We start from the raw sequence: 25,218 nt of genomic DNA on the forward strand, positions 1-25,218 counted from the left end.
TCCTAAGGTAATAATACTGAATGATGGTTTAGAAAGAAACCATCTCTCTGCTTTAAGGACTGCAATCTATCAGATTGGAAGTCAGAATGAAGTGATGAAGCAAGTCAAGACTACACTATCTCAAGTCCTGAGGAGTAAAGAAGAAAAGCTGATATCAAGCTTTGTCAAGAATCATTTTGGATTCAGATTGATTTAGTGAGATTGGTAAAAGCTACAAGGACTGTAAGTTGTAGTTAGTTATCTAGTTAAACTCTTATTGCATTTGTACTCAAATGTTTTTGACATCATCAAATCTATTAACTTGTATATTTTGCATAATTTACAAGTTGGGGGAGATTTTTAGATATATTTGAGATGTCATGTCTAATATGATTTGTGCTTAGTTTTCAGAACTTAACAACAGGACACATCAGGACTTACTGAAATCAGGATTTACTGGAAGTCAGAACTTAATATCAGAACTGAAGGTTATATCAGAACTTAAGTGCGGGAAGACTTTCAGATAAGGAATGCGGCTGATTTACAGAAGAGAAGATCTGAACTAAAATAATAGAAGATATGCATGGAAAGAGTTAGAGGACTAGAAGACTTGTAGAAGATATCTGATTGATATATTTTAGGAGACAGAATTGTATTCCTTATCAATTAGAATATATCTTGTAACTGTGTAGTATATAAACACAGCTTAGGGTTTACACTATATGTGTTATCATTATCGAGAAGATTATACATTGTAACCTAGCAGCTCTTAGTGATATTGTTCATCACTGAGAGAGAACAACAGTTCATATTGTAACAGAGTTTATTCAATATACTTGATCTTTGTTACATACTTGTGTTAAATCGATTTGATTTTATAAACACTGTATTCAACCCCCTTTTACAGTGTTGTGTGACCTAACAATATATTATTATAATTATTGTATACGGACCCACACTTAAATTTTAAAATTTTAATTTGAAATTTTAAAATTTTTAAAACTAATAAAAACATATTTTTAAATTATATTTATCGTTAAAAATATAACATCAAGCGTTATTTACGGGTCAACGGGTCTCAAAAAATGACTTCAAATAATATATTTAATAAATTAATTAAAAAGAAAGAGCAATGTCCAAAACGTCACATTGTGTGACGTTTTGCTTCTCATTTTCTTATTCCCAAAACGCTACTTGATGTTGAGTTATGAAGTGTTATTTAGGGCCAACATTTTTTTTATTCTGCCATTTAGGGATTTCTCCCTTAAATAGTGCCATTTTGGGCATTTTCTATTATTGTGTGCAACCCTAATTAGATAGACAAACGCACAAAATATTTATAGCATTACAGTTGGTTTCTAACGTAGTGTGCACGATTACCTAGGCTACAAATGTGAATATTTAAATATTCATATTAAAATTCAAAATTTGAAGTAATTTACATTTACATGAAATTACAAAATGCTTAACGGTATTATTCAAAAGAACGAGGTTGGTCTTTAAAAGAAAAAAAACTACCTAAATGTGAGTATTCAAAAATTCATTTTAAAATTAAAAATTTAAAGTAATAAAATGTTCAAATTTTTTTATAAAACTACAATAGAAACGGGCGTTTATAATGTACACTGCACAGGGAAGTGCCACACAATACGGTAGAACGCTCGTTTCCACAACATAAAAGAACCTCACGGTAATAACGGGCATTTCTATTGTAAATTAACCATTGCATAAAACACTCATTGTTAATCGTTGTGTATATGATACACACATACAATTCAACTAAGAAAAATACTACATTGATGTCAATATTTTCATATTAAAATTTAAAATTTGAAGTGCTCTAATTAGTAAATATTTGAAGTAAATATTTACTTATAGCATTACAGTACGTTTCTAATGTAGTGTGCACGATTACCTAGGTAGGGTTGTAAATGAGTCGATACGCTCACGAACAGTTCGGTGTTCGAATCGAAAAAAGTTTGGCTCGAACTCAGTTCGATTCATAAACGAGTCGAATATGAACACAATTTTAAGATTCGGTTTATAAATGAGCCGAACTTTAACATGACATAATTCGGCTCGAAAGTTCGCAAACAAGTTCGATTAGGATGCTGGTTCGTTAATAAAGTTTGTGAACATATTCGTTAATAATGCTGTTGAACATGCTCTTTGATATTGTGAATTTCTAGTTATATATTATTGTATATATGTTTTATGAGCACGCACATATGACACAATATTTAGTGAATAGTTGTCTATATATTCATCAACGTCAATTTACCAATTTATTTAACTCATTTATTACTTATCTTGTTGATTCATAAACCTTATTATATCTATAGGATCTAAATTATAATACATGCTAAATAGTAAATATAAAACTATTGTATTTAGTTTATGTTCATGTATTTGTAAATATATTTTAGACATATACAATTCAACTCAGAAAAATACTACATTGTTGTGAATATTTTCATACAAAAATTAAAATTTTGAATTACTTATAGCATTCTTATAGAAACGGGCGGTTCTACTGTATAAGTTATGGGCGTTTCTATTTTACATTATCCATTGCATAAAATTAAAAATTAAAATATTACATTGATGTGAATATTTGAAGTAAATATTTACTTATAGAATTACAGTACATTTCTAATGTAGTGTGCACATTACCTATGCTATTAAATGTGAAAATTTACATTTAATATAGGAACGGGCGTTTCTATGATATAAAAGTAAGGTAAGTGAGCTTTTACTCTAGGAACGTACGTTTCTAATGTACATAAATTCACACTGAGTTCATTTTACACAATATACAATTCAACTAAGAAAAGTAGTACATTGAAGTAAAATATTTTTATACTAAAATTAAAATTTTGAAGTACTTGAAGACCTGAAATTTTACTTATAACATTACAATAGAAACGGGCGATCCTAATGTATATTATAATTTTACATTAGTAACAGGCGTTTCTATTGTACACCGTCCGTTACATTATAGAAACGCTCGTATCTATTTTACCATATTTGTTACATTATAGAAACGCCCGTTTCTACTGTACATATGTTCTCATATTAGAGTTCAGTTCCAGTTCCTGATGTGTTGATGTGCTAAAAAACCAGGCGTCGAAGAATTGAAGGATGCGAGTCAACTGATCAACACGTCAAGTCAAGACTCCTAACATAATCAACACGTCGAAAACCAGACTATTACTAGAAAGGAAGAAATAAGGATAATTAATACATTCCAACACTTAAATTAGAAGTTTGGGGATACAAAAATTAAATAATGTCCTAATATAATCTCTAAAAGTTAAACATAAATCTCAACCAATCCCACAGTTAATATCCCCAAAAGATGATCACGTTCACGCCTAGCTAAATTAATATCTCTCTCCTTACTTCGACTTGTTGCTTCCATGTACATAGACCAATGGATAAAGAGGAGGTGGCCAAATTTCATTCATCGGATAAATCATAGGTGACAGAGACGAGACCGATGAATGAAAAGAAGGTGACGGAAACGAGGCCAATGAATGAAAAGAAGGTGATCGAGACAAGGCCAAAGAAGCATCACTGCAAGCACTTTGTGAATCGAAAAGGTCCTTGAGCATGACTGTAAAAACAACAAAAATTAAATAAAAAGTCAGGACCCTATATCAACCAGAGACAATTGGAAGCAATTATTACTTCCTGCTAGGGGAACTAATGTGTAGCAAAACTATAAGCAAACAAAACAACTGCTATTATATCAAGTATTTGAGCTAGTCACACAGTTATTTTACCACAAAAAAGTCAGGACCCTATATCTGCACAGAATTATCTAAAGCCCTAATGTTAGAAGTCGAAGCAGGCATTAATCCTTGTGGAATAAATGTTGTATTAATACTTTCTCTTGGCTGAAAACTCCTTAATTGTAATGCCTTGCCTTAAGAAGCAAGGAGTTCACTGATGGGTTCGAGTTTAAGTACAATTACCGTAAACTATTCTGAGCATGGTATCATGGTCGGACTCAAACTCTTGTAACACTAATATCATGGTCGGACTCTAAACAATTAGTTCCATAGAAGGAATAGTCAAAGAACACTAATATCATGCTCATCATAGTTGAAGCAGCAGCTAAAACAATATGAACATCAAAAGTGAAACAATACCTTGAGGTTCCTCCATGATGGTATTATATGGGATATCGATCAAAGAGGTTTGTAGGTGGTGGAGGTGGAGGTTTGTAGCCCATTAGACTCCTAATGACATGCCCACGAGAGGTGGAGGTGGAGGGGGGTAGGGGTGGAGGTGGAGCGAGATATGATCCAAACCAATACCCAAAGACCTAAAACAATGAAATACATTGAAACTGCACCTATGACCCAAACAACGAATTTATTTTCCATCGAGTGGAGAAGAGAAAGAGAGAAGAGAAACAGAGAAGATGAAGAGAAAGATGAAGCACGGGAAAAAAATATTAGACAACCGGCCTTGTGCTAGCAGACTATAGTCTTGTGCTATAGCCTTTTGAGATGGATGTGACAATTAGAAGAAACAACTCGCAATGCAATGTATCTATATGTGTACGAGGGAGAGAGAATACCTTTGCAATGTTTGTAAGAGAGGAGAGTAGAAGAAGAGAGCTAATAAAATTGGGTAAAAAAAGCGGAAGATAACACCCCGATTTGGGGTGTTGAAAATGTCAGGCTCTATTATAAGATATTAACCCTCTCCAACCCTCTCAAAAATCTCCCAAAACCCAACCCCTGCCTAATAAAATTTTCCCAAACGTGGTTCTATCAAGCCCAGCCCAGCCCAACCTAGTCCAGCCCTTCCCAACCCCCCATCCAAACAAGCCCAGAGGCTCCAGACCTAATATATAGTTTTTCCAAATCCAAATCATCGTTGTCCGATATTTGCAAATGGGAGTGATTCTGGTGATTCTGGACTAATCACTTTCAGGAGGATTATAAAGTGAGATCAAATATACCACATGCAACATGTCTTAATACATATGTCAGACACTTCTTAAATGAAAATAATCAACAAGCATTCAAACACTTCTATGACAATTCCTTGAAAACCAAATACCAAAAACAGTTTGATAAAAAGGCACTTATTAGCAATGAAATCCCAAGAGTACTACTAAAGACTTTAGGTTCAGGACTAGACAATTGACAAATAACTAACACAATCCAAGAAAATTTTGAAAAGTTCAACTGATCATGAAAGTTAAGGACTAGGCAGTAAATCATCTCCTATGAAACCAACAGCAAGGTTAGTACCCATAGTTCCAAAAGCTTCCTCAATTTCTGTCAACTTCTCCAAGCGAAGAGTCTGGAGACCTTGCAGTCTAGTTTTGACAGCATCTACATGAACCTCCAGATCTTGTAGTTTAATTTTGATATCATCAACATGAGCCTGCAACTCTTGTAGTTTACTTTTGTCCTCATCAATACGACAGTCGATTTCATGAAGCTTGGGAATCAGGGGCTTTGAAAATCGGAGATGTTCTACATAGTCCAGGCGTCTCAAGGCCCAACCAACATTAAATCCCCAATTCTGCAAGAAAGCAAATAAATCCTGTACTCGGCAATTATCTCAGAATCAATCTCGGTCATAGATAATTTGTTAAAGTCATTCAATGAAGTGCATAATATATTTAGGTTCCTCGTACATAACTTTTTGTTTTTTGCGGTGAAGTGTTCAAATGTTTCGGGATACTTGTCCATAATGCGATCGAGTAGGCATACAAACTCAGAGTTGACCTCATGGCCCTGCCATAACCCGAAATCTCTATTCCGCACAGAAGAGCTCAATCGTTCTTTGCCTTTCTCTTCAATTGGGACAGTAATATGTCTAACCGTGTCAGCATCACCTACAACATCTCCCATAACATGCTCCTCTTGCACATTCACATCCACAGTACCGACTGTCGGAGTTTGATGTACATACTGAGAATCATCTAGATCATTGGTTGAATCTGCCAAGGGCTCTTGTAAAACTGCATTTTGAGCTGTCATGGATACTGTTACTGTTTGATTGCTCTGAAAAAAAAAGTCGGTGATATACCTCTAAGACTCTTGATTGAAGAGAGTAAGGCTATCTTTAAAACAATATTATTCAGTTAAATAAAGGCTTGAACCAAAGTTAAGTACAGTACAAACTATAGCCACTGCCGTCTAGAATAATATAGATAGGGCATCTAGCTATGAAATATTAGTTACCCAAATCAAGCTCTAGAAAACAAGTCGAGTTTATTCACCAAAAACCAAATCCCCATTAAGAGCCGATAATTTATAGACATAATACCATTTTAAGAAGTTGGCATGGCTTCTTGATGAGTAAAGAGATATACAAAAGGTAAACTAGCCTATGAAGTATGAACTCCCTTTTTGCTCCCCTCCCTTCAATTCTGTGGGGTGCATACCAATCAATTTACAGTAACATAAAATCAATTCAATTCAAAAAATTATAATTTAAATCTATATATAGATCAAGAGATTTGGATTTTAATGGAGATTGCCTTCTGATTGCATACTAAAATCTATCCTTTATTTATGTTCTCTAGCCAAATAACATTTGGACCCTAATATTTTATAAATATTTTCACAAACAAAAACACAAAAGCTCAACATTTATACAAGTACTTTTTTGCCTTTAACTATATTCTATTTCACCCCCTTGGAAGCTCACTGTCAGTAAAATTCTCAACATAAAGCAGATCAATAGCCAGTGTGCATCCAAATGGTTCGAGAAAAGGGCCAAAATATTGTATGCGTTTGTACTTTATTGCTTTCATATATATTGCACATTATACATGTATATCAAATCACCCAATTTATACATGTATATTCTCTCATACAAATACCTACATCACCACATTCATCCATATATTTAATATTATCTATAATAAGGCCTATGGTTATATGAATAGAGTTGTTTTGACTGAACCTACTGCCCTGCCAGCATCATATCATAAGGCATCGAGTTATCAGGAATAATAATAATTGATTATTTATATACCTGAAGCAATGATGTGCCAATGGTAGCATTTGGAGAACCACCAAGTATGTAGCTTGTAAGAGCACTAGACATACTTGATTCGTTATATCCTGGAGGTACCTTCACAATCTTCAATTTATAGAATGGAGAAGGTAAACTTGCAAGAAATTCTGCTGCAGAGAGTGCCTAAAAATTAATCAAAAAAGACGAAGAAATAAGACTATAACTTCAATGAAATGAATTTCGATATGGATCGACATTTCAAAACGCACCAAGATAACATACAAAATGCTCATGCATTTTTTCTTTAAAGTATTTGGCTTTGTGGGAAGCAAAATATTTGAAACTAGATTAGGTCCCGGGCAATTGCCCGACTATTTTATATTTATTTTATTTAAATTAACATAAAAAACTTATTAACATAAAATTCAGGCGCATGAAATAATATATTTTAAGTTGATTTAATTAATTTAAAAGTATTATTCACATATTTAAGCTTTTTTCAAATAAATTTAATGAAAATCCTAAATATTAAATAATTATGATACATAAATAAATAGTATATAGACCTATTAAAAATTTTAATAAATATATTTTTATAATATAAATTTTAAATAAATTAAGTATCTTGATAAACATTATTGATGAAATATAAGAAATTGTGAAATTAAATAAGTAGTGAGAGTAGAGAAAAAAAGGAAAGAAAATCAGGGGAAAGAAGAAAAAGAATTTTGAAGAAAATTAATATATTTATTTGATGAGTAATTTAAATATTTAATTAAGAAAATTAATATATTTTGAGAAGAGAAAATTATTGAATTTAGAGAAATGGAGAGGAATGACTAATGGAGAATTAGTGGAAATATAAATGGAGAAAGAAATGGGTAGGAAAGAGAATTAGTGGAAACAAAGATGATAAAATATGTAATGCAATGTAATTAATACTCCCTCCGTCCCAAAATGATATTCCCCTAATGACTTTTTTGTATTGTTCATTATAAGCGATTGACTACTAATTTACGTCTAATCTATAATATCAAATATAGTCATGAGTGATTTTGTTGGGGTTTTATTTATGAGTACTTTAATACAATGAAATTTTTATATTTAACACTAATACAAAATTAAGGATATTAACAATCAAAAGTGTGTATTGGCAAACGTGTCCAACACAAACAGGAAATATTTTTAGGGACGGGGGGAGTAGCTTTGAAGAATAATAAAAGGAGAAGATGACATGTGTCCTCCTTTAAAGGAGAGAATGCCAAGTGTCATCTTTTAAGGAGAGAGTGACACTTGGCATAGTGACACTTGGCATAGTTGTACTCTACTTTAATATAGTATAGAAGCTAAAGAACATTGACATATTTAATTTATGTTAGGGAAAAATTATTAACTTGCAACAACTGTCCACCAGATAGGTTCAAAAGGAGCCTTGAGTACTGTGGTAACAACAAGATTCAGTCAAGTTTGGTTTTCAATTTAATTTGGAATATTAATGTTTATATTATAACTACAATAGATGATTAGTATGTAATAGTTTTAAAAAATAACTCTGTTGAAAAATACAACAAGGTGCAATTATCACAAGCAGATTCAAACATGAGGCTCCCTGCTTAAAATGATGAAGAAAAACTTTTAGCAAATAAAAAGTATTGAGATAAAGTAAATCTAGGATAGATCAGACTGAATGTGTATTGAAGGGATCGATCCATGACTAATTACGTATAAAAGTTTGATTCTTTAAACATATAACATGCATTATCAAATACTAATTTTACCAAACACTCAAGTAAAACAATCAATTGTCAACACCATATTCGATTGACGAATTAAATGAACGGAGACAATGATATAACAGAATGAAAGTATATATAAGTTACCTCAATTACATCTGAGTCAAAAGTGAGATTCTTTGCATTACCAAGTCCTGAAAGCATATTTGTAAGCGGCCGATAATACTTTTTCTTATGTATCCAGTCCATGCTCCCAAACCAACCATGTAACTTTATATTTACATTCTCCAACTCCGGAGCCTCAAACGTGATTGATAAGATACCAAAAGAAGTGAAATTGCAGAGTTTTGGTGCCAAAACCTTAATGCTACCATGAGGAGAAGCATTATAGCTGATCTTGACATTCAGATTTAGCAATTGCGGACAAATTATGGAATGATGTTTTTCCATGAACGACCTTGTCAAATAGATTGTGAGACTTTGTAGATTGACAAGTGTAGGGAATATGTCTCTCACATTTTTTGGAAAATCAACATCCTTTAGTTCTAGACTTACTAAAGCTGGGAAATTCCAAAATTTAACAGGCAATTTTCTACAACCGCACAGACGGAGAGTTCTTAATTTTGGCAAACTAAAATCAAAAGATGATATCGACAAATCCCAATTCTCAAGACAAAGAGTTTTCAAGGCAGGCAAGCAGGTGAAACATGATCCGGGTAACTTATGATGTAAATCCATAAAAGAAAATGGGGGCAGTAAGACAGGGTCCACCAAGCAGAGATAAGTTAAAGCAGGTAAATGCCAGCAATCTGATTGCGATGCAACTGCTCCAAGTTTTATTTCCAATGTAAGTTTCTTTAACGTGGTAGAGTTAAAGGTGGATAACTTACAAGGATCATGTCTATTCAATATTTTAACACTTAAATCTTGCACATCGTGCTCAATTGCGTAATCAATAAAATCTTCTGGAAAAGGGCCTGGGGGATTGGACTTGCGAACACATAACTTCAAGGTGGAAATATTGGATTGGTGGTTTCGATTGGACAAAACATGGCGAATAAAATTATAAGTGTTTTGAGGTGAAGAGTGCTCGTACTTGCCAATGTTTAGGTAAGGTAGAGTAGTCCAGATAAGTTTCCATCGTTTGGAAAGAACGCTGGTGTGAAGTGCTACTTTGGCATCTACAAATGATACAACTTTGTGAATGAGTTCATCAGGCAGTCTGCTGATTCTGTCTTGTTCGAATTCATGTCTCATTCTCACCTTCTTCATTGCTGGAGATCCCATTTGCGCTTTCTTTTCTTTTTACAAACCCTAATTCCTCTTTACTCAACTTTACTTTACCCCCTTTTTTATCAATTGTCACTTGCATGCATAAAAGCCCAGTGACAGTGAGTGAGCCCCATCTGAACTTTCTAAATATGGTTTTTTTCAAACAACAAATTGGGCTCGTTTTTCGAAAAATGGATCAATTCGGGGAGTTCTTTTCCTAGAATATGAAGTCCGTTTTTGGTGCTCGGTGCTAGGTCTATTGCCTTCCTAATCAGGGGAACCGGTTTTTTATCGATTTTTTTATATGAATTATTAATAGTTTATATCCCGTGTCTTGACTATTAAAATAATAAAATAATCACAATTATGAGAGGTGAAAGGAAATTTTTCAACCTTCACCATCAATCGATCAAATCCCTTTTTCCTTTCCCATCTCCTCTTTTATTTACCATTTATTTTTTTCTCAATAAAATCAAGATCTAATCATTTTCAGTAATATCTTGTCGAGTATCTTGTTATTAAGTTTGTTAGTCGTACCCGTCTTTTTGGGATGTTAGTATTTTATGTTGTGATTTTTTTTCTGTTTTCTATTGTCGGTTTCAGTAGTCACTCTGAGCAGTATTTATATGATATTTTTGGAGATATGTAAGGCTTGTATTAGATTTGATACGGTGGTGAATATCGCAAAAACTCACCTTTCACAACAAAAAAGTGTTCGTATTTTAGGGGCATTTGTTGCTCTAATATCAGTTGATATAATTGATACTTCTGAACATTGGACTAGAGATTGTGTTTATGTGAAACTCAATTTTGTTACTACTAGTTTTAGAATTGATGTAGGTTGGATTACTCGATATGTCATTATAATACTTTTTAGATTAAAGAACTTAAATATTCTATGTGTTAAACAATGTGAAATCAAAACAGCTATTTGGTTAGCTCAATTTTTATTTTACATTACAGGTTATAGTTTGACAGTTCGGGGTTTGTCCCAATAGTGTTTCAAAGTTTTAATAAATTTTTCACTTTGTTCGTAAAAAGAAGAGTAGTTTAGGTATGAAAAAAATATATTTTAAATTATTAGAGTCAGTAGTTTAAATATAAAAAAACAATATTCATTTATATCACATTATGAGATAGAGTAGTTTAATTACCAAAATAAATAACAATCTTTATATTATATTCAATAACTCATATATTTGCCTTAAACTCTTAAGATTTTTACATACCGTACTAAATTGACAAATAACCAAATATAAATTATTTAGCTAGATAGTTTTTAAAACTTTATAAATAATATTGTGTATTTTAAAAGTTTACATTAAATGAATTGGGCTTTATCTAAGACTAGTCATTGAGCCCGTTGCGTTAAGTAATTTATTTATGGTAATTTGTATTGTTAAGTTCATTTTATTGACTTCGTAGAAAAATCCCTTTCATTTAATTACAAAGTTGCTCAAAGGCAGCCTTCACACAAACAGAAAGAATTGGGTAAATAAATGGCATAGTAGTAGCAAAATCTGACATTAAAACTTTGTAGTCGAAAAAATTAAAAATAATATACTAATTTTTAGTTTACAAAAATAATATACAAAAGTCTAATTTAATCAATAACACAAAAATATATTATGATTGATTTCTTAATTCCATGTCACTTGAACCTAATCCTATATTTCAAACTCATACTATCTCGTAAATTAAATAATCCCTAATCAAATTCATTTTTTTAAAACTAATGTTTTTTTGTGCACTTTACCTATGTTAATGGCCTAAAAAACATTTATTATTAAAAAAAATTAAAATGTTCATTTTTTTCTAAAAATAATAAATTTTGATGAACTAGACTAAAAAATATATTTTTTAATAAAAGCAAAGGGATGAACATTACAGGCACATATGTGTATATCATTATTTTACTATTTATCCATGCTATGCTACTGGCTTAAAATGCGGGTGTTAGTATATATATATATATATATAACGGTCTGTCTACTGATGATCACATGCTAATAAAATGTGATAGATGAGTTGTAAAAATTTGATTCATGAAAATTTTTGTGCATGCAGAGGTCCATCACTATTAATGAGCTCTTCATCAATCAAATTTTTATAACTCATCTATCAAATTTTCTTAGCATGTGCCCATGGACACACACTAGAGAAATCATATATATATATATATATATATATATATATATATATATATATATATTGACAAATTTGATAAAATAAATTTTCAAAATTAGCGAGAGAATCGAATCATGGGACAACAGATAAGGATAATCATTTCCCTGCCCCGTGCCATTCCGATCCGATCCCCGCCTTGACGGGGCGAGAAATCCGCAATTTTTTTGGGCATAAGACGGAAATCAGGGAGATATGTGTGAAAAATTCGGGGATCGAGGTGCGGTCGAGAATTAATGTCACCCCGCCCCGAATTATATTTTAAATAAGAATAATATTATATAAATAAATATATATATATATATATAAATACTTCAAATAAATATTGAAATATTTATTGTATATTATTATTTTCAATTTTTTATCTTCTAAATGATTTAAGTTTACTTACCGTTATATTAATACATTATAATAATCTTGTTTTTGTTTATTATTGATATTAGGAATAAATATTAATTCAAATTAAGGTTAAAAATTAATAATAAATTTTAAAGAAAATCTATATATTATGATTTATTACATGAATTTTTATTGAAAAAATTTATTAGCAATTTAATTTTAGTAAACGAATTTTTTTTTATTTGGCTTCATAAATATGATCAAAATTAATTAGGTTTTAGCTGAAATTTAAAATATATATTCTGGACCTTGGCCATCTGTATTACGTTTGTTACAACCATGACATTTCTTATTAAGATTTTTCCTCCCTTAGTTTCCTCCTAGTATTTCCTTGTACCAAACATATATAAAGAAACATCATGACCTTCGAGAAGAAGAAAATCGGAACTTTGGCAAAGGAAATAAAAAAAAATTCCATCCAGAGATCATATAATGCTAAGCAAATTCTGGTGATAGTAGCAGCAAAATGGTAAAGGACAACCTTTTAAACTTGGAACATGTGTGTCAACAAGTTTTAACCAAATGAAGTTAAAAAGAGGCGTTTGGATACATCACGGGAATGAGAATCGTGAATGTGAATAGAGGGTATGGGAATGGGGGTTAACGGGAATGAGAATGAAATGGAAACCCAGGGGGTATGGTATCAAGAGGGAATGGAGTTCCCATTCCCCGCCACTAAATTGGTAATCCAAACACTATGATTTGGGTTTAAGGTTCCGATTCCCGTTAACCGGGCACGTTAACCATCAATCAAACACCCCCAAAATTGTTCCTTTCTATTGCCAAAAGCTAGAAGAACCTTTGAACAACTTTATCTTTATGCTGCCTATACTAGAGTTCTTGGGAGTTCCAAAGCCCCATTTTCATCAATTTTACCTGCAATTGCAAATGGATAACAAGGCATAAGTTCTCGGGAGAGCAATGAACCGGATGCCATCCATCCACATACACATGCTTGTATGAGTAAAAGTTACAAAGTTTGTTAAATTTAGCTGGCAATTAGAAAACAATTGGTCTAAATACTATTCACTAATTTAAGTGATAGCAAGAGAAATCCAACAATTACAACAAACAATAGTTATACTAATTATGCATCATTAGAAGAAAAAAACAAGAATATAGTCAAAATTGAATCAACTTCTCATAGGCTTGTTGAAGTGGTTGGGGAGGATGGTTGGAAGGTGGGGTTGGAGTGGGGGAAAGGGAGGGGGAGGGGAAGGATGAGATTCCCTCATTAAAGCTTTTCCCACCCTTGTCCTGCATGGCAGGAGAGCAAAGAATGTGTTACCTGGTACCAAAATATAGAATCCTCAGAACTATAATATAACTGCTTTTAACTACATACTTTCTGAGGAGTATTGAAGATTGCTTGATATGATCCACTTGCCAACAATTGGCTTATAATTGTTCAGCAAGTCAATTGACTAGCATGAGAATTCCAAAAATTAGAACAAAAAATAGAGTTGTTTAACTAATTATGTGGGCAACAGAAGTAGGAATGAAGAATATGGTCGAAGGGATTGTATCAACTTTCCATATGTTTCTACCTAAACTTGAATTTTTTTTTCTACGACAGAAGCTAAAGCTGCCTAGAGTTCAGAGGCTTTATACGTCTCTCGGCACGCCACACCAAACAAGGTTTCCCACATTTGAAAAGCGGAATTTAAGTATATATGCAAAATGATATTATGGGCATATAAAAACACAAGTCCTTTAAAATACTTTTCATTTATTTTAATATATAGGCCAAATAACAATAACTTTCCAGAATATAAAAGGCCCTGTGGTTTACAAACTACTTGCTATTAAAAGTAATGCTAAAACTTATACATACCTTCAGAATGTATGTTAAGTCATGTCAATCTTATTACACAAAGGATCTTTACACGTTTTTCATATTCTACACATTCCCCGTATGTAATCTTGGTACACAAGCTCAGGGTTTTTTCTTTCTTTTCTTAGAACTTATACACAAAATTGGTGGTAAGTAAATATTTCAGGAGAAAATAAGTTGAGTACTACAGTCTATCAACAAAGTATTCTAAGTTCTGTTATCTCAAGGAATCAAGCTCAGTAATCTTTCATACAGTTTGAGTGCTCAGCAGTCAAGGTAAGAGTGGCTGGGTTCAAATTCCATATGCAAGACTCAGCTATAACTTTTCCAGTGGTATAATTTGCATTTGCTATCTGAATTATTCATCATTAACCTAAAACTTCTAGGCCATGTCACCGCTCTAGATAAGAGTAATGTGAGCATATTTACCTTCACTACGAACTTTATCAGGCAACCCCCAACAGTTTTATTGAATGGAAAACAAAACCACAGTCCTTCAATTTAAATGTAAGCAAGGCACTACAAACAAAATACTCACTTCAGAGAATCCATCTCTTTTCCGCTTGTACTTGAAGATTTTCTCTTGCTTCATTTTCTTCAGTATACAAGTTAAAGTGTGTCCAAAAAAAATGTTCAACTAATTGATTTGTCGATGGTGCACATCGGAGATAAAAGTAAACCAAACAAAGTGTGTTAGCTTTCTGTATGACACACTAAACTTGAGCATCTCTAGTCGTCAAGATGGTACCAGGTACTACAACAAATTGCAGGTATTGGCCTAGCATTACCTCCCTCACGAGGTTGTTAGTTCAATTGTAAAAACAGCATATGCTACCAAAGTTTGACATCATTTGAATAACCACAAATAAAAATCAACAGGTTTAGACTTCAGAGCAACATTATCAAGTTTATCTGTATAAGAACCACCAAGATGAATGAACGTACTATATCTACTATCTAAAACAAACTTACATTCACAATGAGCTTGACTGACAGACCTGTCTTGTTTTTTCACAAACTACTAGACAACCACAGATCAGTACATGTAACAAGACTTTAAAAGATAAACATGGAAATAGGAGGGAAATATCAACTGTTAACGGAAAGGAGAGGAAAAAATATTGTACAGTGACACAAAAATATACAGTAAACATGATTACTTTCCTACCTATCATCAACCAGACTTCTATGTGCAAAGCAGGACAGAAAATTGATCTAGATCAATGATTATAATAAATAAATACAGATTTATGTCACTTACAGAAGAAGACCCGCAATTGCTCATTTTGCATATTTTAACAGCAATTTCCCTCCTTCGTACATGATTAAACTCTCTGGGAATGAATTGTCAACAGTAGATGGATCAAGATCAAATATCGAAACATCCGGATCCATACTCTTACCAAATCCATGATCTTTATGAATCATTGTCTTGAGATCACAGGAAATTATGCTAGTTACATCAAGGTCCCTTGAGCGAATTGCCTCTAGTATTAGTGCTTCATTCTTTGTAATGTCTAGAGGAGTCCCAAGCTCTTCAAGTAAAGCTCTAAAACGCAGAGTCCAATTGACCACACCATTTTCTTGTCTCATCAACCAAATACAACAAGGAAAACGGGAGTTTCCCTCATCACAGAGCGGACTGTCTAAAACACAAAGAGCAAGTGAATCCTCAAACTGCATAAGCTTATGTGGGGAACATCTTCCCAAATCAGATGGCACGTCATGCGGCACTTCAAATTCCCCAAACACCTCACTTTGAAAATCAAAAAACATTATCCTCAACTTATTCCCATAACTATTATTGGCTTCCGCAAATCTAGATTCATTCTTTTCCAACCAGTAATAACAACCATTCACATAAACCCCACGCTCATAAACAAACCTCGGAACTCTAGTATTTTTCATCTTCCTCCACGTATTCTTCCTCAAACTATAAATCTCAACCTTTGGAGCTACCACACCAAACCGTTTCCTCTTATCATCCTCAACATAAAAAATCCTAACAATTTTGTAATCATTAGTTGCTTCATCGAAACCCATCCCAGCTACACAATAAGTAGTAAAAAGAGCATCCAAAGGCTTCTTGAAACAACTCGAGACGAGCACTCTATGTGTCTTAACATAAGGATTCCAAAGATACAACTCTCTATAAGCATAAATCATATATAAATCAGTCAATAAAAGAAGTCTATGTACCTCAGTAACTAATTTTAGAGTACGAGTATTGGTTTGGAAAGGAATGTCGAATTTTTCGAAAAGCGAGGAGGTATCAGTAGAGATCAAAGAGCAGTAGTTTTGGTGAGACGTGTTAGTAGGAATAATAAGCAGAGAATTATGATTGCAACACGAAACAGCTTTACGAATTTGATCAGAAATGAAAGAGGGGTCAGTGATGAGAGAGTACCATGTTTTGCTAACTGAAGTTGATCTGATTAGGTCTTTGACAGGCAGTCTCAAGAGAATCTCGGCTGTTGTTTCTTTGGGAAAATCATTGAACGACGTCGTGCCCATATTATTCATCAACGGCGATTCAGTTGGTGAAACTTGTGTTGGATTAGGGTTTTAGGGTTTTACAGTAGCAAACAGAATAGAGGAGGAGGTTGGGGGGACACGTGGTATTATTGCATTGCACGGAAATGGAAGGCTAACGACCAACAACATTAGCTATATATTCATCGAACTAAAATAAAATATAATGGATATTATGTAAAAGTTCATCCAACCAAATTATACCTCATTCCGGTTATCAGAGCATCTCCAAAAATTCTTACCTCACTCTTTAAAAATAATATAAAAAATTAGCTATTAACAAGATAATATAAGTTCAACTCCAACAATAATTTTAAACTCATTCTTTATATATTATTTTATAATTGAAATTACATTGAAGTTATAAAAAAACAAAAGAAGAGGGAGAGAGAAAAAAAGTGAAGAGTTTATTTTAATATAAAATATAAGTTTAGAGCTAGGTAGAGGCGAATTGAGGAGAGAGAATATGCTCTTATTGGAGCTCAAATTTTAGGATCACACTCTATTTTTAAATTTAAGAGTCCATATAAAGAGTTTGTTGGAGATGATCTCGTAGTATCGTATAGATTTGTTGAACCTCTCGAAGTCTCGAACCACATTAGCTAAAATGGTTAGCCAAATCATTTTTATCTAAAATTTTGTTGAATCTACAAGAACATGTACTCCAATTACAATGATATTAGCTATAAAGATTAGTTATATTCAAAAATGATATTTTATTCATATTTTTCAAGTTCTCATATACATATTTTTAAATAATAAAATAAATTTATTAAATATTTGATATAATAAAAGTGTAAATAAAATTTAAATTTAATGAAAATATGTTGAATATAATTGCAATTTAATAAGTATTAAAACTCAAAATATATAACACATTTAAATATGACAAAAAAATAATTGATAAAATTTGTTATATATTATAAAATATATAGTTATATTGTATTTTATGATATTGGATTTATTACTATTTTTTATAAATATGTAATTGTATGTCAAAATAATAATAAATTTGGTTAATAAAAATATAATATTTTTATACTTAATATTATATAAGGTTAAAATATTAAATATAAAATAAAAAAAATAGTCCATATATATTAAATATAATATAAATATAAGTATATATGCATGTATAGTCATAATAAGTTTAATTATGGTACAAAGCTAACGTGGACATGACATAAATATTTTAGCTAATGACTCCAAGATCAAAAAATATAAAAAATGGGATAAATTATATCTATAATTATTGCTAACAGGCTTAATGTCTAAAGATACATAATTTTCACCTAATATATATATATATGCTGACACGCAGACATTTTAGCTAACAGGATGAACACGGTTGGAGATTTTCTAACTTCTAAGCTATATTTGAAAAGAGTTTTATTTTTATTTTCAAATTTCAACAATTATATTAAATGATTGTTTTTAACATATATAGTTGTGAAGAAATTATTAATAACAAACTACTTTTTTTAGTGAATACAAGTGAAACTAAAATATTAAATTAATTAAAGCATATTTAAGGATATTAATCTTATAATATAAATATCATAAGAATTAGTTAAAAACATTATGTTTATATATTATAAAAATATTTAACTAATTTTATTATTATATTAGTTTAATAATAATTTTAAAAATATAGAATATATATTAAAATTATTATATAAATATTTAATAAATTTGGTTGTGTGTGTGATGAACAAGTATATATACATCAATATGCACTAGATTAAAACGGGAGAATTCTTCATTTTAGAGTGAGATAAAGCAGAAAATGACGTGGAGTAAATATAGATGATGGTCCTTCAATCATCAAATTTAGCTTGCTTATTTATCGACATCTAAAAATATATCTATCATATGTCTCCGTTCGTGTTGTATTTTTTTTACATATCATCTATATTTTTGAAATTATTACTAAGACCTAGGTTTTATTACTGACAGGTACATCCCCTTTGGAGATGCTCCCATGAGGCAATAATCACTTTTTAATCGGGCTTAATTTGTTATTTGTTGACATGAACAGTGGACAATTTGATATAAAAATTAAACCATATAAAAAGACCAGAACTAAAATTATACCGAAACCAACAACGAAATAATTTTTGTATTCATTTCCCTCCCGTTGTTTGCTCAGATCATCTTCAACCCATAACACCATGAGAAATTGTAGAAAAAAATAAACCATTCGTATGCTCCCCCGAATTTGTATAAAAAAGGAGATAAAGTGACCCAAAAAAAGAAGGCAATGTGAGAGTATTTTTCCAAATCTTCCCATTTTTTGGAAGAAAGTTTTGGGGGTAAATTATAGGAAATTTTCTCTCCCAATTATTTCTATTCTCTCGCCAAAAAAATTGGAAGCACGTCTCGGAAGGAAAATTTAAATTTATCATTTCTCTACTTTTCTCTTCTCTTCATTTTTATACTCTGGAGTACAGCGTAAATATCTAAATAAAGATATGATATAGTTAATTTTTTAAAAGCAAATATCTTATAAGGATATAACATGATATAGATAGAATACGGTGGAAAGGAATTTTTTTGTTAACAAAGACAATGGTATAATTGATATAAAAATTATAATAAATTTGGTGTCACACTATTTATTTGATGTAAATTTTACAAGTTTTATATCATAGTGTCTACCGTTCTTTTTGAAAAACTATCAAGTGACTAGCCGATCTCCTCGATAACTCGTTTTGACCACTGTAATCACGAGGACTCATTATATTGTTCATAATAAAGTGATGTAAGTTAATTTTTTTAAATTTTTCTATAATTAAACATTTTTTAACTTTTAAAACTATAAACTAAAATCGGCACCCTCTAAGTTTCCAGCCTGCCTCCGTCGTCACTAACTATATAGATCATAATGATAATCTTGAAAAAATTGACCTAAAATTTTATGAACCGATAATAAGTTTGATAATAAGTTTGTAATCATCTGTTGTTTACCAAAACAATGGTGAATACACGGTAAATTATATTGGGGTCGTTTGGTTCGCAAAGTGTTATGTGGTTGAATTGAGTAATCGGGTTAAGGTGGTATAGGGTTGAGTTATCATTCTTGTTATCACGTGTTTGGTTGAGTGTGGAATGAATATATTTAATTAAAATATTAATACTTTATTATTTTTTTATTAAATTAAAAAATGAATATAATTTTAATTTTATATTGTTTCGATTTATCGATTTAATTTTGTATTAAATATTTACATAGAATTATATACAAAATGAAAAATAAATTTGATTCTTCGTACCCATTTTTCATACCCACCTCCCCATTAGGATATCAAAAACCCATACCTTGGGGGTTTGAGGTATGAGTTTGGAGGATTGAATTTCAGAACTAAATATCATGTATGAGTTTGAAATGGCCAAAATTCATAACTGATTCCTGAAAAACCTGAGACCCCTAAAACAACGGGAAACAAGAATTATGTGTCATTTAGAAAAAAAAAAGAATTATGTGCCTCTTAACATACGGATTCCACCAAAGCAACTCTCTATTAGCATACTTGAAATGCAAATCAGTTGACAAAAGCATTCCATGTACTTGGGTAACTAAAGTTAAATTGCATCACATGGTCTCGAAAGCAATGTCGAATTTTTTGATAAGCGAGGAAGGGTAGCAGAGATTAAGGAGCAATAGTTTTGGTGAGAGGTAATATGAGGGATTATGAGGTAATAGGAGGGATTATAAGCACATAATTTTCATCGCAATGCATAATACAACGAGAAATTTGAGAAGAAATGAAAGAGGGGTTGGTGATTATAGAGTACCATGCTCATTTTGTTGTTGGTTGACATTTTTGTTTGATTAGGGAAGCTGATTTTTGTTTGTGACAGTAATTACACTAGACGGAAATGGCAAGTTATTGTTGAACTATTATTTGAATAAAAATTATATTATATTATATTATATGAGTTTTGTAACTTACGTGTTTAATTTTATAACTCCTATACTAATGAGATAAGATTTATTTGACCATAATGATGGAGGTTACAAAATTATGACATATGTAAGTTATATTTTATGTTACTGCCATATAATGAGGCAATGTCTTCTTGACTAAGGAGAGGGGAGTGAGAGAGAAGAATCACACAAGAATTTAAGGATAATTTGTTTCAATTATTCTTAGAGTTTTAGGGATAGAAACCGTATTTGTTTGGTTCGTAGGAGGCAGATCTCAAGTACTTAAGATCACCTCAATTCGTTATATCCTGGAAAACGGAAGGCACAACACCTTCAAGCACCACGAGGAGGGGCATATTTGTTTTAAGGATAACGTGATTTTCACGTGCCTTGAATATTTTTCGATATTTTCATTAGTCTGATTCTGATTTTAGGTACTTTCGAATTTATACTCCGTACAAGCTTAAAACAGATAAAATAATTTATATCAATTAGTTTAATTAATTAAATAATTTGTTCGAACTTCATTTCGGGAGTATAGTTTTTTTTAAGCCACTGTAATATTATTAATCTCCCGATTCATGGTATCTTGTTTAGCTTAGTCGCTTCATTGTAATCTTAGAGTTTATTGATGGGAAAAAAATCAAAAGTGATGCTCTTATTTTTATTTTATTTTTAATATTGTTCAGGGTGCTATAATTTGCTTGTATGTAATTACAAAACTACCTGTTTTGCCATTGTTGTTTTGAACTCTTTGCTATCTCTTTCTTGGCTTGTGTTATATATTTATAGTCTGGGAAAAAAAGGCCATGTTATATGTATTGATATTAGTGGTTTGGTTTTTTTTAGGTCTTGGACATCTTTTTTAAATTAATTAGATACTCCATGTGGATTCTTGGCTAGAGTTTTATATCATTTCATGGTTACGAAATTATAATTGCTTTACAATAGTCTTTCTCATGTTAATAGCTTATAAATAGGTATAGTTTTCATTTAAGTTATATGATTGATCAATATTTTATTGACAAGTGAGTTGTATGTTGTTAGAATTACATGTGTACTTGGATTATTGTTGCAAATTAGTGGCATGTTTGTTGCTCCTCTTGAATACTTGTATATCGGTTTAAATAATAAGATATGGTGTTATCAGTTTCTTTTAATTATCGGCGATGCATGCTCGGATTGGAAATTATTGATTTTTTTTACAAGAATCATGACGTTAATATATGTTATTTTTGGGGTGATGTTATACACTTGTTTGAAAATCTTGTTTACACATAGGTTGCTTTTACTTGTATAATATATTCATACTTTTATCTAATCATTAGGTTTTTTAGTGAGTTAGGAAATTGGTGCATGTGTTTATGTGACATTTGGTATAGTGAACATGTTTGTGTCTACGGGTACTCGCCGATTTAAAATGATTGTACATACAATTGATGGCTTTAATTAATTGAGCATATGTAGAGGTTCTGTCTGGTTAATTTGTTTAAATAAAAAAAAATAAAATAAAACCTCATTAGGCTTGGTACTCAAAAAGTACAGGTTTGAGATCGATACAAAATATTAATTTTTCTAGTTGAATTTGTTCCTCCGGTTAAATTATTATTTTTTTGTGTTGGTGTCAGTATACTACAGCAGTGACACATGAGCTTATTATGACACATGAGCTTATTATGTTAGTCTAAAAGATACTTAATAAGACAATATTGATATCAATTTTTTATGTTGATAAATGATTTCAACATGTGGTTAGTTAACCCTAACGCATCGGGTGATCGACAGTCACCGAATGTGGGTTATTTAATATTATATTTCTTCCGTGCATTTGAGATATGACGGGAGTTCGGAGCCAGCTTGTCTGGTGAAGGGCAAAAGACTGATGAGGCAGTGCCTAATACGGCGGCCCTTGCGATACCAAATACGGCTATATCGGTAACCACTATGCGGAAAAACCGGAAAAATTCAGTCAGTGGGCTGAATTTTAAGAGGTGGAGACAAAAGTTTTTGTTCTACTTGACCACCATGAACCTTATGAGATTCTTAATCGAGGATGCACCTAAATTGAAAGAAAATGAGTATGATGTTCAACTTATTATTGTAGTCGAAACGTGGAACACTCGAAATCCTTATCAGTATGGGGGTGTCTTGAAAAGGTTCGTGTACCCGAACAAAAGTGGGTGAAAATCGGTCTAAAAATGGTTGACTGTATTTTTATTGGAAATGTGCCTAACAATATGGCATATAAGTAGGTCCAGTTTATCGAATCAGACACGTGAGAAAAGACTCATATTTGGTGAAAGATGCGTGAGTCTAAATGAACACCAAAAATCAATGACTTCAAAAAGTATGGTTAAGTTGCTAATTTGAGAACGCTCAAACTAAGTAACTAGATCAAAAAGAATTGCCAATTTGTGGATGCTCAAATTTTGGTAAATTGGTGAATTGATATTTCTAATTTTTGGGATGCTGAAAATTGGTAATTTCAATTATGAATTGGAGCATTGATGTTTGGTAGAGTATGTAGCTCTTTTGAATTCGTACAAAATCGGACAGAATGACAAATAGTAAAAAATTGGTCTTTTGGAAGAGACTTGTATGGAATGTCGAGGCATATTTGTCGTTGACTTGATTCCATAAGAAAATTATTCTCAACTAGAGTTATCATTATTGACTATATCAGGTCAATATATAACACTGCGGATCCGCTAACCAAATGGTTAATAAGAGAGTTAGTTGAGAAACACCGAAAGGAATGAGACTAAAGCCCATATAAAGAGTCATTATAAAGGAAACCCAACCTTGTTGACCGGATATCCCAAGATCTTGGTTTAATGGGACAACCTAACTGTAAAGACTTAGTGAGATTACTGTGGGGGTTTTACTCCTGGGTCCATTCCTATGATGAAAACAGTGATAAAATACTGAAAAAGCTAAGCTATGATTTTAATGATCCTTATGTGTCGATATGTCGAACAAATAATACGTTGGTATTTTTCAAGAGATCACCTATGTGAGTGAAGTGGGGTCGCTTCAAAAAAGAATTGTGGGGCCAATTCTGGGTAAAACTCAGGGAACCAGGCTAAAGCTTAGGACCAAAATGAGCTTAACAGTAAGAACTGAACAAATATAGGAAAGAATTATGTGGGGAAAATATAATCATTTCACAATATAGAACGGCAGTTCAAGGTCAACGCGACTACTGAAATTCTAGAAATGTAAATATATTCTTCCAAGGAAAGGTTCAAGGGGTAACGCCTACCTATCCTATGTTGGTTTCTACTGAGGCCATCTATCTTCGCGTAAAGAGTCATTATTTTTATTCATGTGGGGGATTGTTGGACTATTATTTGAATAAAAATTATATTATATTTTATTTTATTAGTTTTGTAACTTACGTGTTTAATCTTGTAACTCCTATACTAATGAGATAAGATTTATTTGATCATAATGGTGAAGGTTACAAAATTATGAGTTATGTAAGTTACAGTTTATGTTACTACTATATAAGGAGGCCTTGTCTTCTTGACTAAGAAGAGGGGAGTGAGAGAGAAAAATCTCACAAAAATTTAAGGATAATTTATTTCAATTATTCTTAGAGTTTTAGGATCTGTTTCTTGGAGATAGAAATCGTATTTGTTTGGTTCGAGAGATGCGGGTCTCAAGTGGTTCGAGAGATGCGGGTCTCGAGTGCTTAATATCATCTCAATTCGTTATATCCTGGAAAATGGAAGCCACAACACCTTCAAGCACCACGAGTATGGGCGTATCTGTTTTAAGGATAGTGTGATTTTCAGGTGTCTTGAAAATTTTTTGATAACTTCATTAGTCTGATTCTGATTTCAGGTATTCTCGAATTTATATTCCGTACAGTTATACCACCTAAAAATTTTGATTAATAAATCAGTCATGCACTTTGATTAAGAAACTATATTTTATTTTTAAATTAAAAAACTGAAATATATTTAAGTGAAAGTACTTTTCGAAAGGAAATCGAAGAAGCCGATAATAGCTTTCAACAACTAACGTTATCAAACCTTTTCAAATTATTAGTCCATCGGTACCACCTAATTGTTATAGTCATGTGTTCCGCAATAAATATAAAAGTAACTTTTAAAAAGAAAATCAGAATAATAGAATGATTAAATTTTTATTAAGAAAAAGAAATTTTTTTAAAAAAATTATAGAACAATATTTTAAAATGCGTTTCAAACAATATCTTAAAAACAATAACAATTGGGATAGACGGAGTGAGTATTATTTATTATTATGTATTTAAACAAAAAGAAAAGAATATATATCGAAAAATCAAGTTTTTTTTTGCCTCGTAAAACTAAGATTACCTAGAATCTTGATGCACTATT

At 31.6% G+C, this 25,218-nt stretch overlaps 2 protein-coding genes across 4 annotated transcripts; both read right to left on the bottom strand.

Moving 5' to 3' along the window:
• Positions 1-3,233: 3,233 nt before the first annotated feature.
• On the bottom strand, positions 3,234-10,234 carry LOC141700735 (FBD-associated F-box protein At3g52670-like). Of its 2 annotated transcripts, XR_012566477.1 has the most exons (4): positions 8,853-10,234; positions 6,991-7,155; positions 5,250-6,011; positions 3,234-3,595 (listed from the first exon to the last, which is right to left on the bottom strand). XR_012566477.1 is itself a non-coding variant. In XM_074504428.1 (3 exons), the coding sequence occupies exons 1-3, from the start codon at positions 9,990-9,992 to the stop codon at positions 5,496-5,498; spliced, it is 1,821 nt and encodes a 606-aa protein (XP_074360529.1). In that variant the 5' UTR covers positions 9,993-10,234; the 3' UTR covers positions 4,968-5,495. The 2 variants fall into 2 exon arrangements, 1 of the variants encoding a protein (XP_074360529.1); XM_074504428.1 differs by lacking the exon at positions 3,234-3,595 and having other exon boundaries at positions 4,968-6,011.
• Positions 10,235-12,937: 2,703 nt separating this feature from the next.
• LOC141700739 (F-box/kelch-repeat protein At3g06240-like) lies at positions 12,938-17,040 on the bottom strand. Of its 2 annotated transcripts, XM_074504436.1 has the most exons (3): positions 16,802-17,040; positions 15,656-16,543; positions 12,941-13,436 (listed from the first exon to the last, which is right to left on the bottom strand). In XM_074504436.1, the coding sequence occupies exon 2, from the start codon at positions 16,435-16,437 to the stop codon at positions 15,676-15,678; it is 762 nt and encodes a 253-aa protein (XP_074360537.1). In that variant the 5' UTR covers positions 16,438-16,543; positions 16,802-17,040; the 3' UTR covers positions 12,941-13,436; positions 15,656-15,675. The 2 variants fall into 2 exon arrangements, with proteins under 2 accessions (XP_074360536.1, XP_074360537.1); XM_074504435.1 differs by having other exon boundaries at positions 12,938-13,436; positions 15,656-17,040.
• Positions 17,041-25,218: the final 8,178 nt, after the last annotated feature.

This window comes from Apium graveolens, unplaced genomic scaffold (assembly GCF_009905375.1).
Source record: "Apium graveolens cultivar Ventura unplaced genomic scaffold, ASM990537v1 ctg2839, whole genome shotgun sequence".
NCBI lineage: Eukaryota > Viridiplantae > Streptophyta > Magnoliopsida > Apiales > Apiaceae > Apium > Apium graveolens.

Bases quoted from the DNA above. Each gene is read 5' to 3' on its own strand.
- LOC141700735 (XM_074504428.1), bottom strand. From the start codon at position 9,992: ATGGGATCTCCAGCAATGAAGAAGGTGAGAATGAGACATGAATTCGAA. The intron at 7,156-8,852 runs GTAACTTATATA...ATTAATTTTTAG, and splicing joins TTGACTCAGATGTAATTGAG to GCACTCTCTGCAGCAGAATT. The intron at 6,012-6,990 runs GTATATAAATAA...TTTTTTTTTCAG, and splicing joins TTGGCACATCATTGCTTCAG to AGCAATCAAACAGTAACAGT.
- LOC141700739 (XM_074504435.1), bottom strand. From the start codon at position 16,917: ATGAATAATATGGGCACGACGTCGTTCAATGATTTTCCCAAAGAAACA.